Source organism: Epinephelus moara, chromosome 16, assembly GCF_006386435.1.
Source record: "Epinephelus moara isolate mb chromosome 16, YSFRI_EMoa_1.0, whole genome shotgun sequence".
NCBI lineage: Eukaryota > Metazoa > Chordata > Actinopteri > Perciformes > Serranidae > Epinephelus > Epinephelus moara.
Genome location: NC_065521.1, coordinates 19,722,175 through 19,744,759, shown reverse-complemented (window position 1 = coordinate 19,744,759; position 22,585 = coordinate 19,722,175). Strand labels below are relative to the sequence as shown.

Genomic DNA, 22,585 nt, shown 5'->3' with positions numbered 1-22,585 from the left:
CTTCCCAGACCAGGGAATAACAGTTGAATGTTAAAGGAGAGGTGTTGCTGTCTGTTTTACTATTTTTATTTGTTAGTTTATTTTCTATATCATTTCTTAATTATTGTAATGTATACTTATTTCTCCATTTTATATTATTATTAATTCTTGTCGTTACTATTGCCATATGATATTCTACCATGCTTGTGACTGACTGACTGCTGTGCTGAATGTTCAACTTTGGAGGGGGGGCAGGGGGAGGGGGTTTTTTCTCGAAGGGGGGGATAAATGTAAAAAAAAAAAAATGTGTTTGTATATGTGAATAAGATGTGACACATAATTAATAATAAAGATATTCTTTAAATAATTTGCAATAGGTGTAAATGTACAAAAGTTTCCTCAGTATTGGGGCTACATTTTGGTGAAAGTTGCAAATCTGTAGCACGTATGGTTGATTTGTTGTGAATTTTCAAAATTTTGAACTTTAGAGGCTTGCTGTACTGCCACCATCAGGACTATTGGCCTGGGTTTACAGCTGAGGCAATCTGGCATGGGGCTGGACCTTTGTGCAAAGTCTGGTGATTTTTCACGCATGGGAAGTACGATTTCCTCGGAAGAAGAAGAAGAACATGCAGGATAACAATAGGGTCCTGGCAGCTTAGGCTGCCCTGCCCCTAATTAACAAAAAGGACATATGTTATTATCTGAGTGACACAAAGTTGAAGGTATTTTAAAAACCTAGAAGATTCAGTGCTGAAGCCTCAGAGGTCACCACCCTCTTCTGCCTCTGTGCAAGAGTAAAAAAAGAAATTACTGTTTAATTACTTTATGTGAACTATGTGAACAGGTTTCTATTCATCTTATCTCAGTACAGACCGCATGTTTTACTGACATATTTGCTTTAATTTCTTTAAATGTAGTCCACTTGCATTTTTTAATTGATCTGTTTTTAACATATCTCATGAAGAAAATATGTAGATGGCACCATTACCAACAGTTATGGCTCTTGGAGGATAATGTCTCAAACTGCAGTCATTGAAGGTATTTAGAAACATCATCATGGTGACCCCTGCTGTACAGTAGCCACATTTTTACCTGAAAATGAGTGTTGCACAATGTCTAACTTTGCTCACCATAAAAAGTATGATTATTTCTAATCTTCTTATCTAATTTAATCAAATGTCAGTAATATCAGCTGCTCATCAATATACTGTCAGGGATTATGTGACACAAAAAGTCCAGCAGATGGTGATGTCTCTCTGCTGAGTATATTTTTTACTTCGCCTGATACACAAACACACCACAAGACAGCAAATAACACATTTTTATTTTTCAAACATTTTATTTATAGTTAGCAATTTTTTTCCTTATGAATAACAAAGTGTTTCCTAAAAAGCGGTAAACAACAAACAAACAAACAAACAAACAAACAATTGCTTTACTCAGCTTTGGCAGCAAGTGGCCTTATAGTCACATTTAAATGGTACAATATCAAAATGTATACACCATATTAATCATATATGTAAAGTTAATTTGTTTATGTCATTATTTTATTTTACTGCAGCTAATAATAGAGGTGCTGTACATAATGGTTAGAGGATGTGGATCATTGTGTTTTTAATGAAATTAATCAAGCAAAAACTATAACCATAAACAGTATAATAGCATATTATTCTAGTTTAATATATGGATGAAAAATAATCAGTGGATGAAAAAATAAAGCCCCAATGGGCAACCCTGTAATCTCCACCTAAATCAGTCCAACTAACCAACAAAATAAAAAAGTTGTCACTCATGTTAGATTTCTGTTCTGGCTCATTCTTTCACAACAACATTGATGAAACTCTTGATTTCCTTCAGTTTGTCACTGTCAAAGTTCACCAGCAGCACAGTGGGGCCGGCAAAGTTGGGACTGAACTCGATGGTGCCCTTGGCTTCCTGTTTGGGACCCACAGTTCCAATCCTGCAAGAATAGTACACCATATACAACATCATGAGCCAAAACGTCTGAGATGAGGTTTCTGTTTTCTGCTTATCTTTATACTTATATCTACAGCTCAGGAAAAAGAGTAAGTGTGGCATTGACATCCATTGTATTGTTGTGGCAATTTTTAGCCGATCTGCGTGGGAGTCAGCAAACAAGACTGAATAGCTTCATGCACTGGAGTTTATTCTCTATAGAGACGGCTCAGAGCTCAAAGTTTGTGCCCAGAACAGTGAATACAGGGCATCTTTATACCTACACTCAGACGACAAGATGATGAGAAATCAATTGTAGCTCTCTTGGGCTTTCCTGCCTTAATTATGTTCTCTTGATTACATCAGAAGAACATACCTGTTGCAATCAAGTATATAACATGTTCGGTAATCGTCTGTATCTGTTAGACAGTCAATGGACTGTCTCTGAAGGCGAGATTATAGTCAATGCAAATCTCTTGATGATGTCAGATGTTTACAAAAGGGGAATGCAAAGGTCACACACTTGCAAACACATAGGAAGAATGAAACGATGGAAACATATGCATGAAGACAAAATTTCCACCATAGTATAAATGTCATATTAACTTTTAAGAAATTCATTCTGTAGCTGTGACTATGGATTAGCAACACAAACCACAGAATGGCATCTCAGAACTGTAACTAACTTTGCTTTTTTATTACTTAAATAGGAATCAATAGGAATATGACGGCTGTTGGGAAAAGTTAACTGTGATTTTGGGCACATTTGAGTTTTGTACAGACTTTGCACTAACATCATCTTGTACCATTAACTAAATAAACTGTAATGGGAATTGGGTGATAGAAATGTCAAAACAAATAATCAGTCAGTGGTTGATGAAGCACTCAGATGTTTTACCAGAGTAAAAGTGGTAATATCACACTATAAAAAATGTAAAGTAAAAATCCTGCATTCAAAATCTTACTCAAGTAAAAGTACAAAAGTATTAGCATCAAAATTAGTTAAAATACTGAAAGTAAAAGTGCTCGGTACTCAAAGTACACAGTATGCATAATGTTCCAAATTTATGCTTAAGCACAGTACTTGAGTAAATGTACTTAGTTACTTTGCACCCCTGTATTTGATGCATAAATCCGCTTCTAACAGTTGGGATTGAGTTGACATACTTCACTGTTACAGGTTTGCCGTCCGTGAGGCCGATCCCCTCTATGGTAAAGCTGCAGTCCTTCAGTGGCTCTGGTAAAGGGTTCAACATGGTCATCTCTGCCGTCACAGGCTGGTTCACTGTGACCTCTCCCACTAGCTGCAGAGACGTGTTTAGATAAAAAGGTTTCATCATGTAGAAGGTGGTATAATATTCTACATGATTAAAATTACATCATATGATACCTCTGCCTGAGTGGACAATAAACAATGGCAAGAAATACAGTAATTTTTAGTTCAGCCCAAACAGTTCTGTGATCAAGGCTTACCCCCAGAGCTCAGGTAAGGTCAGGGCTTTATAAAAAGGGAATGACCAGCTGCCAGACTGAAAGCACCAGACATTCAAGAGACACAGTGCCAAAAAAACACAGATATAGTAGGCGAAATGCCAAAAGAGAGAGAATATGGGGTTGGCTTTTACTTTCACTTCTGCTGGAGAGCGTGTTTACAAAGAGTAACCGACAATCCTGCACAGTATACCTTTAAGTTTGAGTATTTCAGTTATTTTGTTATGTCATGTAATACTTTTCAGTGGTTCATGGTCAAAGCCAAATAAGAATGATTTTAACATAAAGGACAGGGCTAAAGTTTACAGTGGTTTACAAAATACAAAATGTAACCAGATACCCAGTAAAAGGCAAAAAGTATTGCATTAGAAACTCCATCTTTGCAGCAGACAGAGTCATCCCCTCCCCTGATAGGAGCACTAATCACCTAAAAAAACCCACAAACCTTTAGTGAAGCAACAAAATAGTATTTGGGCCTCTGGGCTGCCCACATCACTAGACCTAATAGCATACGTACTACTTAAGCCTCCACCTGGCAAATATAAAAACCCCTCATAGACCTTAAAATAATAATAATAATAATAATAATAAACTACTTTTACAAAATGCCAACTGGAGTTGCAGTGGTTCAAATATGACTGAGAAACAGGAGGACATAACAGACTCAACAAGAGCAGATAAACAGACAGAGAAGTAGTAATATAAACCCATCATGCACCATGTTTTTGTTTCATGTCTACTGCATTTTGAGCTCAGGTGTGCTGAAGTCTTCCTTGTCAAGTTCTGTTTTGGCCAGGATGTAAAATAATTTATTTGTTCACAATGGGTTTTTCTAAAATATAACACTATAGAGCATTTTATTTCTCATTAATACATTTTATTTCTTTAATTTCGAACAGTTATACTGTGCATATTTTCAAATAGTATCTTTTAAATATTTTTGTTAAAATTATTTCTATTGTATATTTATGTATCTTTGTCTATGGACTACACCAAAGCTAATTCTTTGTTTGTGAAAACCTACGTGGCAATGAACCAGATTCTGATTTTAATTTCTTTCAGCTGCCCATTGCCCTTACCTTGATCTCTAAGTCTGGCTCGTCCAGCACAATGGTCTTCTCAGCCTTATGGTAGTTTGTAATCTGCTTGTCGATTGTGATGGCCGACAGCTGGATCAACCTGTCGGAGGTGATCGCTGGTCCATAACGGTCGTACTCAAGTCTGAGAGACAGGCGCGTTTCTGAAAAAACACATACATTCTGTACATATTTATTTGGATACTAATACAATTTCTATGCAATTTCAGCACAAGAATGGGATCTGTGACAGATGGTCAGATAATTCTTGGTGTCGTGCAAAGTGTTTTTCACTAAGATCGAGCTGACCTCCACCAGAGGGCACCTCCACTTTGTCTGAAGTGATTCCGCAGCAGTCTCCCTCTTTTCCATTGTAGGTGACAGCTTTGGCCAAGAACAGGAAGGTGCAGGTCCTCGTATCGAAGCAGTTGTTGGTGAGGATAGCGTGCACCTCAAAGTCCGCGCCCACGATCATGTTATCAGCCAGTTTGATCTTAAATTAGAATTATGAGATGATTTGCTTAGTTCATGGACTATACAATAATATCAGTGAATTATTGTATTTAATATTTCTAAGTATACGCAGGTAGTTCTTAAGTATGTTGAAAAGATTGATTCTGTGATATGTGGAACAGAATATTAGAGAAAAATTATTATGGTCAAATTAATTTCAAAGCAAATGCAGCATAGACCGAACAATTAATTAAGGATTGACTAGGTTTCCATTTAATCATCATCCATTCATCTATTTACTACTTAAAGAAACTTATTTTCATATCAGGTTATATGCCAGTTAGCAGTATTTAACAACCACATGTATACTGTATGTCTGTCATACCAGTCTGGGTTATTTTCAACCTGTGACCGTTGTTCCTCTTTCTTGCCCAGTATGCATATATTGGCATTATTTCACAGTTCCCTTCGACATGATAAATAATGTTTCTGTTCTTTTAACCCACAAATCTGCATGTCAGTCATAGACTAAACTGAATCACCTTGTATGTAAAGTTTTAAAGGTCCAGTGAGTAGGATTTAGAGGCATCCATTATATACTATATATCTATAATCATCTGAAAATAAGAATGGTTGGGTTTTTGTTGCCTTAGAAAGAGTTATTTATATCTACATACAGCAGGTCCTCTCCAACAGAGTTTGCCATGTTTTTCTGCAGTAGCCCAGAGTGGACAAACCAAACACTGGCTCTAGATAGGGCCATTTGCATTTTGCCTCAGCCACTTTAGTTCTCTGACATGTATGGCACACAGGAGAAGTTTAATTTGTGCAAATGCGTTACTGTAGAGTTTAAGATCTTTTCTATGATGTGTATCTACCACCTGTATGAAGAGTACAAAAAACACCTTGATATGAAGCCCTGGCTCTTCCCCTCGCTGCTGTAGCTTATTGTGGTGTTTAGCCTTCTCATACACCCGCCTCTCCTCCTCTGAGCCTGAAAACCATCAGAATAACAGAAAAGTCATGTCCATGCACACATGTTGAGTACAGGTGGTCTCCTTCATAACTATCATCATATAGATTTGATAGACATGGATCCATGCAACAAGCCCACATCTTTTAATTGAGTGAGATACAGTACATGTGTCTGTGGTTACAGTAAAAGGAGCATAATGTAACAGCAGCACACTGACTCCAAATCACTAATTTATTTCAATGGACAGTGTTTTAATTGAAATGTTAAAGATGCAAATGGAGCCGTGTGTGAGTGCGGACATGTGACTCTGTACCTTCTGGATACTTGTACTGGTGTGTGATGTCGTGTCTTTCATCTGAGCCCACAGTTTTGGTGCTGATGTTTTGTCCAACAGATTTAGTTGATCCACTGAACCTGACAAATTCTCCATTTGTCAACTGCACCAATTCCACAACATCTGCATTGACCTGACTCCACACACAACATGAGATGACATGAACTAATGCTGATTATAAAGACATTACAATGATTAAACAGTCTTGCAATTTCTGACAAGCACTTTATTCAACCTTATATACACATATGCTCAAACACACTGTGTCTAAAAATATGCATCAGAGCGCAAAATTAAGCTGTCTCTGTTAGGTGGGTCAGCTTGGCTCGTTAAGTAAAACCTCTAACTTGGACCCCAAGTAAAACCAGTAGTCAATAGATTAAAACTTAAATGTACTCGATGTGCAATTTCTGTGTGTTTCTCTTTAAAATGTTACTGAAAGGCTCAACAAACACTCACCTCAGCGAAAATAAAGGGAGCATCATACTCCTTGGTCAGCTCTCCTTCCCTGATGGCCTTCACAGGGCACGGTCCACAACAGAAAACACCTGAAAGCATAACACATCCAGAGACGGACAGGGTTCATTTCAGCAGGAGTCAGACACACAATGCCTAGATTTAAGCCATGCAAATCATTCAAGAGGCAAAACAGATTAAAATAAGCCAGTAATGCTAAGTATTTTGGTGACGCAATTTTGTAAAATTTTGGTGGGGTCTTTAAAATGTTAACAATGTACTATTTTTGCCTTGTATTTCTATTTCTCTGTATTTTCATCATCATTGATCATGTGTGAAGTCAGGGTATTGATGTATGATGGTTTGTTGGTACACGACCCTTGCATTTGATGTCTTAATTGAACAGATAAATTATATCTGCATGTCATGGATAACTTCAGCCTTTGTTGATGGGGACTCCATCCCTTATACGCAGCTTGGCGTGCTCTGTATTTCAGTTTAATGTTCATACATTTGTATGTGTCGAGGCTGTTTTGCTATTTGAACTACCTGTATCTTATTTGTGCCAATGTGCTGTATAATATGGTACGTCACTCTACAGACTACTCTATGCCCTAGTTTAGTTGGCGGTATTGTGGTGTTTGGTTGTGTAACCCACGTGGAAGTGCTCACAGTCAGTCAGCCCCCCTCCCTGTAAAGTAACTTCCCCTGAAAACCATGGTATATTTTACAGGCTGCGGTGCCACATCATCTGTGTCAGGTGCATTACTAAAAACAAAATCGTTACATTTGTGGTGACCAGTTTTGTTTTTTTTTACAGTGTCATGGACAACAGTCTCAAGATGGGTCTTGTGAACATGCCAAACACAAGCTGTCACAAGTTTGGTCATAACACTTTACACCAAATCTGTGACCATTGTCCGAAACTGAAACCAACCACTGTGGTTAAATATTGTGACTTAGTATGCAGCTGGCAGTGACCCATCTTTGTAGCAGTTTTGCTGCAGTTAGAGTCAGTTCTCATTAAGTGTTTGCATTATTCTCTTTGTTCTGTAACTGCTCTGCTAAGGCTGCAGGGAAATTATTCTTAGATTATTTTAGTTTAACCTGAACATTTCTCTCAACCTATACTGCATAGGTTAAGTAAATAGTTTAACTAAATCATTCTGAGAATCTATAGGTGTGTTCATAAATTCTGACATATATATTTAATCTGTGAAACATTTACAGAATAAAACAAAACAGCTGAATAGTTAAATCTCAAATAATAAGCTGTTGAAATATTACACTTGCGCTACAAACTATCTGTAGGTGGACTCTTAATAAAGTGTTCAACTTTAAACATTAAATTCAGAGTTTACCATCACTTGTTTCCTGTGGGGTTGGGTCGCTGGCTTGCCAACCATCAAACTCTGACCCAAGATCAGGGCGAGCCATCCAGCTGTCCACCCAAACGTGGAAGTTCCTAGTTAAAATAGTCATATAAAGGACAATACCATTATCATTGTTGTTTCAATTTGTAAAATAATATAGTAGTATAATAGAACATAACCATAACCATACACTCACCATATCGAATCACCTCCAGGAATTCTCACACCGTCTTCATCATACAGGTTTTCTATGATCAGGTTGGCATTAGTATCGTGAGCCGATCCAAAGTTAGTAACCACTCGACATGGAATGCCCAGGGCACGGGACACTGGAGGAGTAAAAAGAGCCACACTACATCATACTGGCTAACTAAAGTACATGCTGGAGATAGCAACTGTCATCAAAGACTCACAATAAGAACATTACACAGAAATGTCACGTGGTGAAGTGGGCTTCAAAGCCATGAGATTAGATCCTTAATTTAGGGTTTTGATAAAGATTGTGAGGCAGTGAAGGTGGACTGGAGGAAGTGACTGGGATGAGACAGATGGTGTGTTTTAGGAGAGAAATGCAGCAGCAGCAGTGCTGTTGGTGCTGTATCCGTTCAATTAATTGTTTCTATATTGCCTCAGGATGAGTGATGGCATGCAGCTGGTTTATCTAAAAGTTCAAATTAACTTTCTATCTTTCTGTTAAAATAGCAAAATGTCAACACGACATGTGACTATCATCTATGTAAAACACAATAACTCTGTGCACATCAGCATGTGTAGATAAAACCTTTCAGTTTAACAGCAAATGAATCTACAGAGAGTCAAACCAAGACTTTCATGCACTTCGCACTATGCTCCAACCTGTGCATGCGAGAGCAGCAAAGACCCAACATTGGCCATAGCGGACAGGCCCACTCTCCGCCCACTGGTACAGAATGTCCGCACTGCCAATCCATGTTCCTGGATGAACCCCATCTGTAATCTCTCCCCAATTTCCCACCAGCACCCCATCATCATCATTACTGTTGATCTGTGGGCACAGACAGAGGGGAGACAAGATGTACAAACAGATAAACATTGTAAATCAACATGTACAAGATTTCCTCAAAGATACAGTATGAAGGATTTTCCTAAAAAACAATGTATAGACTCATAAAGAACTAATCCCTCTCAGTCGTGACTTCTGACCCACTAGAATTGTGTGGCAGTGTATTTTTCTGCAGACCTTCTGTCTGTTTTTTCTTATCTCCTTCTTATTCTCTGTGTTTGGGATGTTTATGGGCGTGTACCCCCACAATGCTCAAGTGAGGTCAGCCCTGTAAAGAATTGATATATAGCAGAACAAAATGCCAAACAAGGGTGAAGATGGGGTTGGCTTTTACTTTCACTTTTGCCGGCAAGCATGTTTATGAACAGTATCTGACAATGTTGCATAGTATTCCTTTAAAGCTTTTTCCATTTGCTTTTCTAAACCTCAAGTGTCTGCAGGTCTTTCATGGGAAAAGTCTCCTAAAGGATGTGTACTATTTTGACAGCTTATTTGGGAAAAGTAAATCTGACATAATCAGACCTCATGAAGCTCACAGAGGCCTGGAAAAACTAAAGCGCAGATGTGAAGTTAAGTGCAGCAGATCAATATAAACAAACACAGGACTTCTCTTTTTGAAAGCATTCCTACATGCCTTAAGATCTCTTTAGGGATTCCTCATTTTTTACAGTGGATTTCTCCAGACATCCATCAGCATTACAGTTAAGATCAAGCAATGTCATAATACAAATACCTCCAGAAAAAAAACAACTCAGTACACTAATGGAAATCTGTGTAGCACCACAAATACCAAAGTTTTGACAATAAAAAATCTTCTGGAAAATCTATTTCCCTGATGGACCTTTTCTGTCTATGCTGAGCAGACTTAAGGGATGTAAATTAATATTGGTAGATCAGATCAGAAGAGTTTATAAGAAGTGCATACAGTTAAGAAGAGAAAGTGAATAATTTCCAGCACAACATGTTTGTAATGTTTGCTTTGCATGAGTGCATTCTCAGTGTGTCATAAAACCTAAATATAGTGCATGATCCTGTCATCTTGGAACAAGCTCTGTACTGACTTATTGTTTAGTGACAACTACTGGACCAGTAGAAATAGCCCTGGATTTCTCATATAGCTATTTTGACTTGCAGCAGGAGAAACATACGGACACACTGTAATTCATCTATAACTCTGCTCTCCTGCTTGGAACCAGAGCTGCACATTATGTTTAAAACTTCCTTTCTTTGCTGCAGCTTTCTCTCACAAAAGTTGCCTTGGGAGACAAGAAAGTTTCAAAAGAATGAGAGGGGTCCCCTGGTCCAGCATATAAAGGATCAGAGAGAGGGTTTTCTGGTGCACTAGGGTAATCTCTGCCTGCTAAAATAAAGGCTATTCACAGTCTGGTTAAATGGCATTCACAGGGTCTCACTAAAGCCTGGACACAAACCCACCATAGCACTCAGCACCCTGGTCACATAGACGGGGTCTCTCCTGGCTGAGCAGTCCTTGTCGGCATCAGAGACAAATTTGGGGTTTTCATCCAGGAGCTTTAGACAGATATCCAAGATTCCTCGTTCAAACTACAGACAGACAGACAGAGAGGAAAGGAGATTAGTGGAGCAGCATGTAAGGTGTCAGCTTTCTGTGTCATTTTTATTTGGTATTAGGCTCCACCCGATGCATGGTTTAGATAAGTGCCAAAAAGTGGCCAAGAGCCTGAGAGGTGGGTAGGATGTGGCAGAAGCTGATTAGAGGGTATAAACACTCCTAAATTCCATGGTATGGATAAGTCTCAACTAATCATCTGTAGTGCCAGCATTGGCCGCGAAATGCCAATTTCAACACCAGCACAGTCATATGATTTAGTTTATGGCTCAAATAACATGTTTAAGTGTGCAGTACCTCTTTCACTGGAATAAAATATGATTGATAAGTGTAACTGGATATTAAAATAGTGGCATGCTTATTGCTGAATTCTATTCTATTCTTTTCTGAAGAAGCATTTAGAGATTACGCATTTTTCTGTGTACAGTTTATTTGATTGATCTATTAAAAGAGTAACATTTGACATTTCGTGTACCTGTCCAAAGTTCCAGGGCTTCCCTTTGATGCGTTTATATGTTCCTCTGTAGACCTGCCCATGTTGTGCTAAAACATACTCCTGCTTCTTCGTCTCACTGCGCATGTAAACAGCATCTCCTGTGAGTCAGTACAGACAGAGCACCAACACATTTAGATCATGACTGCATTCATATATATATTCATTTTCTAAATTAATGTATAGATGTGCAAATGGTGTAAACACAAGCTGCATGTGGAGCACAAAACATAAATTGTAAAACAAAATGTACTCACGGGAGCACCAAGCATTAAAAAGCAGGGTGAACTGTCCTAAACTGGTCGTCTGCCCCTCCTGCTCCAGAGTCAGAGAGTAGACCCCTATGGGGGCACTGGATGAGGAACTGATAGATACAGACACTGTGTATCCAGAGGGATCATTTGTGGCAGATGCACTCCAGTCACCATCCAAAGTGGAGTCACCCAGACCAAAAGTAACCTTAGTGTCTGACTCTTTTCTGGGTAACGGACCTGGAGAGACAGAGATACATGCCTATTAAATCTAAATTCAGATAAGAGAAATACAAATCCTCACGCAAGCACACACACACCCTCCAAATATTTATTTCTCACACACGTATAAACATGTTAAAGTAATCACTGAGGAACAAGAAGCTTACCAGTTTCAACGATGAGTGCAAAGCTTGTTTCGCCTGGTGTGAACTTTTTGCTGCCAGGTTTCAGATGTAAAGTGATATTGAAGGGCTGTCCCCTCCTTACAATCAAGCGCTCCTCTTCATATAGATGTGTATGATGGCTGCTGCTGTTGCTCTTAATGTTAAGATCACAGTGTTCAATGTCCAAAACTGTGTAGAGATTAAAATACAGATCACTTGTCACATGAATTAAAAATTCAACACACATCAATGGACTGAAACTGAACATTTGATTTAATAACTTGATGTCTTCATTTAAATATGATCACCCTCTTAAAGTTTCTACACATGATAAATCACAAGAAATCGTCAGTAAGACATTCCCCAACAGATACAGTGTCACTCTCTGCTCCAGATCAAACATATCTCATGTCATTCACCATTCCAGCTCATCACATTTCACACTTGAATCTGATACTTATTTAAAATAGTTTGACTCTGTGATGTAACACAGAGAGAAACGCATCTTCAGTTGTAGATAAACTCTACCAGCAATATTTGAACGTCTGTCCTACAATATGAAACAAAAGTAGTTTTCTTCCTTCTTACCTTGACTCATGTCTGCAGTGAAGTTCTTGTCCCTCGACTCCTGTGTGGTAAGCAACACTTCAGCTGCAGCCTGTGCTTATTGCTTAATGATCCTGCAGTGTAGTGGCCCCCTACGGGATATTTGGAGCGTGTGAAACCTGATCTTCACGCCCCCATCTTCCTATTCGTTGCATCAGTAATTCTGTTTTTAGACTTCCAACACCCCTTCCTCTTTATTCTTCAATTTAAACCTAGTCATCACAGCTATTGTAAAAAAAAAAAAATCATTCCATTTTTAAAAAATCCATAAATTCCTGTTTCTAAAGTTGGTTATAAGTCAGCAAATTGCTTCTTTTTTTTTTTTTTTTTTTAAGTTTATGTGTGTGTATGGCCCATAATATACACTAAAACATAACAATATATCATATCTACAAGTACCAGATACCTTATGGTGATATTTTTCCTATAAATATAAAAATAAATCCAACAACAAGTTTTTTTTTCATAAATTATTTATGCCATTTTTCGTAGCTGCAACATAATGCATATTAATGCATGATTCAACATAAACAATATGTTATGACTCAAAATGGATCAAAAACCGATAAATTAAATTCTGTAATGTAAAGCAGTAAATAACATATCATACAGTTACATTTTTTAATGCAACTTTTTCATTTGCAAGGCAGTAAAATACTTCACACATTTTTCTCAGGTCATATAACGGGACTCTCACTTTAACATCTTTTTCAGTTTGTGGAGGAAGTTGTAAGGAGGTCATCAAAAGAGTTCACTGTAGGCTGAACCAAAGATCACCCCTGAAACATTAAAAAAGAACTGAAAAACGGATTTGAACTGCAGTGGGGTTCGGCATCAAACTGAAACCTGCACAAAGGGAAATGAAACCTTAAGCAATAAATGTCTAAAGCTGTCCTTCTGAGGAATTATTGCGTCCGTGGAATAAGGAAGTTAAGCATCACCACAGTCTGGAGCCACATCCTCATGTTGCTGCAGTTGTTCTGGTCAGAGTTCAGAGAGGAGAAACCACACAATATCAAAACTTATATCTTTAAAAAAAAGAGGAAGAAAGAAAGAAAATGACCCCACTGACCCCACAGTGAGTCAGCAAATAATCGAATGAATACAATAACGAAAGAAAACGCTTGTAAGAAAGCAATAAAAAAACCACAGATCTGTCATGTCATTAAAAGTTAGTGGCTTTAAAATAAAATTAACAGAGGTCGACATTATGACCTCATTTTTTTCTAAGATCCTGTCATGATTTGTATACTGTACATTTAAAAACCACAGACCTTACAAAAGAATATCATTTCTCATCAATAAACTATTAAGAAAACAAAAATAAACTGACAGAAACAAACTTTTTTTGTAATGGTCATTTTCGTGAAGGTGTAGCTGGAACATTGATCAGTAAGAAACCATTAGTGGACCCTTAATAACAGTAAGTGGTTTTTGCCTGGGAGCTTGTAGTCATATACTTTGTCTGTTAGTATTGCAGCAGTTGTGTGATCACAATCATGTCGACCAGTGGTTCCCAACTGGTGCAGCCACAGGTAGCTGTCCATTAGTCGATCACTCTACATCAGGAATCAGCACTGCAACCCACCAGTTAGGAACCGCTGATGTAGATAGTCTTTCAGGATCCTTTCTCTCTGTATTAAAGGCACGGGTTACAGAGCACTTCAAATCCAGATGTGACAACGCATGAGTGGTCTGTTCCTTCTGATAAATGATTAAATACAGGACTACTGTAAGAATGATGTGTTTAGACAGACAGCAGCAGCAGTATAAAAATGGACCAAAAGAAATAAACAGTAAAACCTTCAAGATTAAGAGAAAAAGAAATATTTACATATATTATTACTTTTATAATAATCAGAACATCTTCAGATAATTTTACTCCCCCGTATCGTCGCATGTATCCATGCGCTTCTCCATTTATGGTCTTCAACGTTAAGTTTGGATCTTCAGCTAGTTCTGGGCTTAAGGCCAGTGGGTAGCTCTGTACTGTTGGACTCTGTTAAGTTTCCCTTGTGATCTTGTAACCAAAACAATGCTGTCAAGCTGTCAATAATGATATACACAACTGTCTCTGAAGCAATGCTCTGCCTGTTAACAAGCGAAAAGGAGCATGAAAAACAGAGCAGTACACTTGAAGTGGTTCCCCACATGTGTGGTGATGCTGGTCCTGTGTGTTTGATCCACACAAGCTGTTGATTTCTGTTAAGATAATAAATACAACCTTCTTATCATTGATCCCTGCATATTAATAATTGTACAGGCTGTACATTACAGAAGATCCCACAAAATAGTGTGTGAGTCTCTCACTCTATGATGACTCTGCCCACCACATCATCCATGTAGCAGCCTCTTCTGTTTTCTTGAATTCTTGTTATTAGTCTACATGTGATATAGGACAACCACATTTGAATGACTGACACATGAGACCAAATCACTAAACCTCAATTGCTTCAATAAATCATTAAAAATGAAACCTCGCGACCAGGCACAGCAGACTGCCTTGTGACTGTGTAGCCACGTAAAATAACTTTGTTCACTCAGATAAACCGTCCGTCTGCAGGGCGGCCACAAGATCTCCAATGCTGATGGGCCAATGATCTGCAAGAATATATAAGGCAAAACATTTTTCTTACTACAGAGTACATTAATAATGATAACAATAATAATAACACTTTTTGTATAACACCTGTCATGCAAAGCTTGGTTATTTGAAATGGCTGTTACGGATAGAAAGGATTCATTTGTGAGGAACAAAATAAAATACGTGGTCAGTTAAAGTAAGAATTATGAATAATGCCCTATGAACTTTACTACAACTCAATTATATCGTAATGTTTCTTTTAAAGGGTTCAGTATGTCAGATTTAGGGGGATTTCATGGTGTCTAGCAGTGAGGATCGCAGATTGCCATGAGCTGAAACTTCTCTCGCTTAGAATTCCTTCAGTGTTCATTGTTCAGGAGGTTTATACCAGGTGCCAAATTATTGGCAGAGGTCTCTTCTCCAACACTGTTTGGCGTGATGGGCAGCTCACCCCACATGCTATTGTGTGCTACTCTGACAACTTAATGTGTGCTCACCTTGTTTTTGATTGAGACGTTCAAGAGGTTTTTACTGGGAGTCAAATTATTCACAGAGGTCTCTTCCTCTCCAAAAACAAACGAACCCAGTGATTTAAACCAGTAACAACACTGAATAAAGCAGTTTCACCTAACAAAACAGTGTTTTACTAATACTGCTCATCGCAGAGAGCCTTCTAACTTCAGCAGATGACACGAAAACATGAAAATGTGAACTGCCCCATCTAGAGGCCATGTTTGGTTTGTCCATTCTGGGCTACTGTAGAAACATGGCAGTGCAACATGGCGATCTCCATAAACAAGGGCCTGCTCCCTATGTAGATATAAACAGCTCATCCTAAGGTAACAAAAACATTGTGATTCTTATTTTCAGATGATTATACACTAAAGATAATATACTTATCCCATGTCTGTCAATATATCCCCCTAAATCCTACATACTGGATTGTCAAGTGTTGTCTTACCGTTTGTCTTTTTTTATTATGTTTAACTTAAGGAAACTCAAAATTTAGAATATAACTCATATCTCTTTTTTTCCCACTTTATATAGTTTTACTTAAATTGTTTTTTAATTTGAAGACATCTCATTCTCACCTTCTGCAGGGAATCCAGGACTAAACTTCTGTTGATTTTCCGATTATAATGTCATCACCCTGTAATGCATATTAAGTATTATAAAATGGTCAAAAACAATAGCACAAGTTCTTAGAGCTAATAGTTTTTAATATTCAGGCTCCATCAAACACACATTCAGACCTTTTTTTAAACCTCCATAACTGCTATTATTAGAGTAATAACATTTCATTTAGGTTATTTTGAGTCTTATTGTCTTCAGCTCATATAAACTATATAAATACAGTTCAGCAGGTCATATCCTTTACCTGTACCTGAGCATTAGCCAGATGTGGAGGTTTGGGGGTGACACCTGGTTTCTTTCTAGTAAGCGCTGGTGAGCTGTTTCTCCTCAGGCTGGGGGTCCGATTAAGTGGTTGGCGGGATTTTGAAGTCTGGGATACAATCGAGGAGGAGTCATCCACTAGCTCTCCACTAATGGCGGACAGGCAGCTGCGGTCTGAGCTGCTGAAGAGGTTGATGCGTTCTCCAGAAGTGCTGTCAGTGCTGTCCACTAAAGCAGAAACAGATACTTTAAGAAACAACGAAAGCTGAAGTTTGTGCATTGCTAAGTTCAAATTCCATGATGGCATCCAAAAATATTTTGTTTTACAGATACAATATGCATCAATGGTGATGGCTGCCATAGTGTCATTCTTGATTATACCACCAGATAGCGCCAAACTAAAGAAGTTCCAAATCAACAGTGGCTTTAAGAATACCTTCTCATATATACGTCATGTTATTTTAAGTTGGTAATTATATTCACGTTTATTGGATTTTGTCAGATTTTATTTGGAGTCTTACTGAGCTAAAATATATGAAAAACTCACTCAGCAGATGATGACTTTTCCATTGTTCACAGTTACGATGAAGATGATGCTGATGAAGATGATGATGGTTGAGTTCATTTTCAGTCACAGCCTCAGGGGAGGAGCAGACGGCGGGACCCATCTCCAAACCCTGTGACTGGTTCCCGAGATAACCAGCAGGGGGCAGCGAGCCCCGGCCAGAGGAGGAAGACGACTGGCTGAGGGTGGTGGAGGCGGTGCTGCCAGAGCCAATGGAGTGTGGTCGTGGGTACTCTAAGCCCCTGTGTGAACAACACGCCACAGGGACTGACGACACACATAGATAGATGCCATCAAAGAGTAAATAATGGGCTGGGTCAGTGAGCAATGAGAGCACAAGCAGTTAATTCAGAAAAAATGTATTTAAATTTACATTTAGTCACTAGTTTTGTAAAAAAAAATCTTTTTTTAAAACTAAAAAATAGGTAAAAATCGAAACAAGATGAGTCTACAGCCATGCTAGCCACTCTGTGAGGCTGTATATGGCATTTTTTTTGTTTAGGATGACAAAGGCATGACCCGCCCTAAACTGTCTTACTCTGTCTCTTACCCTGACGTTCTTACCCTAACCCTCATCAATCTTACTCCTCTTGCCTAAACCTGACCAATCCAACCAACAAAAGCTATGAGTACTAGCCAATCAGAGAGAGAATAAGAGCAGGTCATTGTCATCATCCTTGGAAAATAACTGGCATACACAGCAGTGCTTTAAGCGACATGCTAACATGCTCACAATGTTAACATGACAATGCTTGCATTTGCTCATTTGCACAGCTGAGGCTGATGGGAAATTCATTAGTTTTGCAGGGATTTGGTCATTAAACAAAAGTGAATTTTTAACCTGATGATGGTGCTAGATGAAAAGTGAGGGTATTGACAAAGTTATTACAATTCATCCCAAAGGAAACATGATTTCTGGATTAAATTTCACGGGAATCCATCAGACAGTTGAGTGAACCACATGGTGGGGCTAGAGGAAAAGTCATGGGGCCACCAAAATCAGTAGGATTAATCCAATGAGGACCATGAATGTATGCACCAAATTTTGTTCCAATCCATCCAATAGTTGTTGAGATACTTGAATCTGGACCAAAGTGGCAGATCAACCAATGGCTGCTGGTGTGACTAAAAACATTTCTGCTGTCAATCTCATTATTCACCAGAAAAAAAATCAAATTACATCCTCAACAAATCCACAATTTAAGTACCATCCGCACCACCTCATTCTAAGGAGATAAAATGAATTAAAGTGAAATAAAATTTGAGAATGTACCTGAAATGTCATTATATTGCAAAATACAAAATTACTGTACAGTACACAACTACAGCAGGAAGCTACTCCAGAGAATCTTTCAACTGATGGTTTCAGTGATGGCTTTTAAATTTTGTCTTTAATATTTTCTAAATAAGTAGTTTAGATCATTTATTTTAATTTGGGACTCTGTGCAGTTGTGTTTTCTTGCACTAATAAACTATCAAACTACTACAAATAATGGCACATGGCGTACCATGTATCAGCAAATCCTGACACATGCTTAAACTCGCAGATTTATTACATAGTATGAACAAAATGATATTAAAAAATTTTTTTCACATAAGTTGCTAGTCTGAAGAAAAAATCTAAAGCTGCCGTAAAGAAGCATTTTGTGGGTGCTGCTTCTTACTTCTCCCAGGCAGGGTGCAGCTGATGGCTCGGTCACAGATGGCAGCATCACTGGGCTGAATATCCAGGAAAGGTTTACGGCCCATTCCCATGAACACCCTCTCCTGCATACGCAACTCTGCAACATATAGTATATTCACAATCAGCACGTTGTAAACTGTACTCTTAGGTCAGTGCTTCATAAATGAGACATGTTGTTGTGTTGATGTCGTAGTTACTACCTCTGCTGTGAGTGGCCTGATCCCACAGAATCCTCTCCAGGTCGGTGGTCCAGGCTTTCTTCACCTCCATGCTGGAGGCCTTCAAGGTGTAGGTGTCCTCACTTTTTCTCCTGCGGAACCAGATCTCAAAACACAAGCTGCTTACACTTGAGTTGTGGGTCATCCCGATGTCGCTTGTCTGGGAGAGAAAACACAAAGAGAAATTACACTGATGCAGATAATTATATGTGGTTAGATGTTTCAGCCTGAGTAGGAAGCTTTGCATACTGGAGCACTGGATCAAAACTAACGCAAAACTGGGAAGTACAGTATTTAGGGATTAAGGCTCCAACAGTTTTTTGATAAACAGGGATGTGTGCAGACCTTGAATGACTGCTTGTAGACATAAACATCATTGCCAATATCTGTCTTCTTAGTCTTGCTGAAGAGGATGAGATCTTCAAAGAGAAAGATGCGACGGATACATTTCTTCTTCCTGAAGAAAACAGTGAACTCGTCCTGGCGAATCAGCTGGCCCTGCTCTTTTAAATTCACCTGATAGAGCAGAGAAAGAAAGGAAGACTGTTAACTTGATTAAACTGCTGTCTATATCTTATCTATCATTTTAATATCTTACATCACACTCCTGGATGGCGTCCATGGTGAGCAAATCGTTGCCGTGGCGCATCTGAAACCGAACCAGGTCTGCAGCAGCTTGGATCTCCGCCCTCTCCCGCTCCCTCTCACTGCTTGTCAGATCAGGCACATACGAACCCGGGCCACACACACTTTGTGCACAAACACTAGATGCGAGCAGCGTATCCTGGATCATGTCTTTTGGCCTGTAAGAGCCAGCCAGAGCCAGCATGTCCTGCAGCAGGAGGCTGTACTTGCTGATCCTCTGGATGGGTCTCAGCAGGTAGGATGAAAGGTCCATCATGTCCCCCAGCTCCTGCTGCTTCTTCTGTGAGGGGAAACAAGGTGGGACTGAAAAGCTGGAAAAGTAAAGCATGGCACTTAAACACATGGGTGGATTATGAGACAATGGGCCCCTGGGCACAGGTATGCAAGAGGCTCCACCACCTCCCCTACATAGGAGCAAGACATGCAGATTTTAATTTAGTTTTGTGTCACTTTGTAGTCAATATTGTTCTTTATATGGTTTAAGTGTCTTTTAGTGGTCATTGTGTGTGTCCTTGTGGTTGTTTTGTGTCCCTTTAGGGCAATCAATGTCTTATTGAGGCATTTACATGTCTCTTTGGGGTAATTTTGTGTCTTTTTTGGTCATTTTGTGTCTCTTACTAGTTATTTTGTGCCTCTTTAAGGGACTTTTGTGCCTCTTTGAGGCAGTCTTATGTCTTTTTGAGGTACATTTATGTCTCTTTGAGGTAATTCTGTGTCTTTCTTGGTCATTTTGTGTCTCTTTGTAGTTCTTTGCATATATTTGTATTTTTTATGCCTCTTTGTGGTCATTTAGAGTTTCTTCCTGGTCGGTACATGTTCATTTGAATGACATTTTGCACCTGAAGGCTGGGGGGGCCTCAGTAATCCATCCATGTTTACACTCCCAGGATTAGGGGTGTGATGACACTGCAGCCATTTATGTTAAAAATGGAACTTTCGCCACAGAAGGAAAGGGATGTAAGGCATCTGCTTTAGAGGATTTAAAATGGGAAACTCCCATGCTTGTACGTTTCAGTCAAGAGAAATACAGGACACATAATCTGACCTTGAAAATGTCATGGCGGCGGTGCAGGATCAGGGCATCTGACAGAGGTTTGTTCTTGCTGTACAGAGCGTACAAACCAAAATTCTCACTCTGTGGAAAGAGTTCAAGTTTTAAACCATATTAGAAAATAATTCATATGTTATTAATGAGCCAGCTTTAACTAGTTATTTAAATTACACAAAAATAATAATAGAAATAAACACAATCAGATAAAAAACTAAGCTAAAAAATTAAAAGAAATGCTTCGTAAATAAAATCAATTAAAGTTTCAAACATTACAATAATGATACACTAAATACATTTACATTCATTACAGCTGTACAGTTATCACTCACATGTCTAAGAAAGCAGCGGGCCACCATGGCGGGCTCCCTCTGGCAGGCCTCCAGCTCTGGCAGGAAGTAGTGGCTGTGGAAGTCGTAAAGCTTCTCCAGGTTGCCGAAGATGACACCTCGCTTGCCTCTGAGATCCTGGGGGATGTCTGGTCTGTCCAGCAGGGGGAGGTAGTGGGTCAGGATGTAGCCCAATGAGCGGACGTACTCCCTCTCTGTCAACACCAGCTCCTCCAGGACACGCTGCAGCCTCCTGGTGACACACACAGAACAAAGACCCACTAATTTCAAATACAGACCGTTACTTAGTACATAAATGCGTTTCAGTAATGCATTTAAATTATTTGTGGGGCTTTTGATTCCGTAAAAACTTAATAGGAAAGTTGTTAACTATTGTTTTTGAGTCTAAGCCTGTTTCAGCTCCGACCACAGCCAGCATCAGTGATAGGTGTGGTTGGGTGTGCTTTGTGGCACCTGTAAACACCTCCAACAGTGATGTCAAGGGATCCTGGAGTACACCTGTGCATCACTGCAGTATGGCAAGAGGATAAACCATGTTTTCATTTTAGCAGATGATACATCCTGTTATTTTACTCTCTATACATGCAGTGTGACAGTATAGAAACATGCCAAGTATGGCAAATAAGAAAAACACCTCCCCCTACCTACATAGCAGCTCCTCCGCTGACTCGTACAAACATATTTAAATTGCTTCACCAAATAGTGTAGCTTATACATAACCTGGGCGGCCTGTTCAGTAATCCATCATGTTGACAACAAGTAGAAAAAGAGAAGTGAAGAAGAAACAGTACCTGTGGTACTTCATTGGAAGCTTAGAGACAGAAAAGAGTGCATAAGATCTCATTAAGACTCACAAGATTAGTAAAATTAAAGGCATGTTACTTAACTTGCATAACATTATCTTGCAGAACAAATTAGATCTTTTTAATGCAAGCAAATTTCACCCACATGTAAAACTTACAGGGCATTGCTGGCACTCTCCTGTGGACTTGCCAAACAAAACGCCCCCTCATATCTCCCGATGGGCAGGCTGGAGTGTTTGCAGCATAAAGTCCCGTTACCCCCTGCAGCGCCCCGGTCACTCATACAGGAGTCCTCTGAGCAGAAGCTCCCGTGGCGGGAGATCTGGAACTTCTGAGCCTCCTGGAGGATCCGACACGATGGCTGACCGTGGTGGGAGCAGGAGGACGGGGATCGCACCCGCTGCTCTGGAGGAGTGGATGACCCCGCCGTCGCTACTCCTGTAGCGCACGAGTCCTGGCTCACCGACCTCATTCCGAGACCTCGTCCCCATGGAAACCACTGGCAGCCGACGGTGTGGGACTGAGACAGAGCAGCGGCGTCTCTCTCACTCCTCGCTCTGCTTGTGTGTCTCCTCCTCGTCTCTCTTTCTGTTCTCCTTGCTGACCTGTTATTGAATGATACAAAGGCACCAAAACTGAGACACAGTGTGGGCCACGCTACAAGCTCAAAATAAGAACGAATGACTAAGTGGATTACAAACAATATTAAATAAGAACATTGCAGGGGAAAAAACAAATATCTGTTTCATCATCTAAGTGCTGCATTCTAACAGTGAACCAACTCTAACTACTAAATCCTAGTCAAGAAAAAAGAAGTGACCAACAAATTA

The 22,585-nt window shown here is 39.3% G+C and overlaps 2 protein-coding genes across 5 annotated transcripts in view; both read right to left on the bottom strand.

Annotated features, from left to right (window-relative positions):
• Positions 1-1,289: 1,289 nt before the first annotated feature.
• LOC126403331 (protein-glutamine gamma-glutamyltransferase 2-like) lies at positions 1,290-12,549 on the bottom strand. The gene is made up of 15 exons (XM_050065924.1): positions 12,446-12,549; positions 11,861-12,046; positions 11,478-11,711; positions 11,203-11,321; positions 10,574-10,702; positions 8,953-9,121; positions 8,294-8,426; positions 8,086-8,189; positions 6,728-6,816; positions 6,248-6,401; positions 5,864-5,952; positions 4,815-4,998; positions 4,509-4,669; positions 3,106-3,242; positions 1,290-1,942 (listed from the first exon to the last, which is right to left on the bottom strand). The coding sequence occupies exons 1-15, from the start codon at positions 12,453-12,455 to the stop codon at positions 1,795-1,797; spliced, it is 2,046 nt and encodes a 681-aa protein (XP_049921881.1). The 5' UTR covers positions 12,456-12,549; the 3' UTR covers positions 1,290-1,794.
• Positions 12,550-13,604: 1,055 nt separating this feature from the next.
• The window catches only part of LOC126403134 (uncharacterized), a 36,358-nt gene continuing 27,377 nt past the window's right edge, over positions 13,605-22,585 (bottom strand). For 3 of the 4 annotated variants that reach the window (XM_050065613.1, XM_050065615.1, XM_050065616.1), the window contains exons 15-25: positions 21,914-22,360; positions 20,935-21,184; positions 20,600-20,689; positions 19,508-19,834; positions 19,255-19,425; positions 18,892-19,069; positions 18,672-18,788; positions 16,990-17,274; positions 16,426-16,670; positions 16,139-16,197; positions 13,605-15,064 (exon numbers count right to left, since the gene is read on the bottom strand). In XM_050065613.1, coding sequence (XP_049921570.1) covers positions 16,159-16,197; positions 16,426-16,670; positions 16,990-17,274; positions 18,672-18,788; positions 18,892-19,069; positions 19,255-19,425; positions 19,508-19,834; positions 20,600-20,689; positions 20,935-21,184; positions 21,914-22,360 — 2,149 coding nt within the window. In that variant the 3' untranslated portion in view covers positions 13,605-15,064; positions 16,139-16,158. The remainder of the gene's footprint in view (positions 15,065-16,138; positions 16,198-16,425; positions 16,671-16,989; positions 17,275-18,671; positions 18,789-18,891; positions 19,070-19,254; positions 19,426-19,507; positions 19,835-20,599; positions 20,690-20,934; positions 21,185-21,913; positions 22,361-22,585) is intronic. The other variant, XM_050065614.1, reaches the window with a different exon arrangement.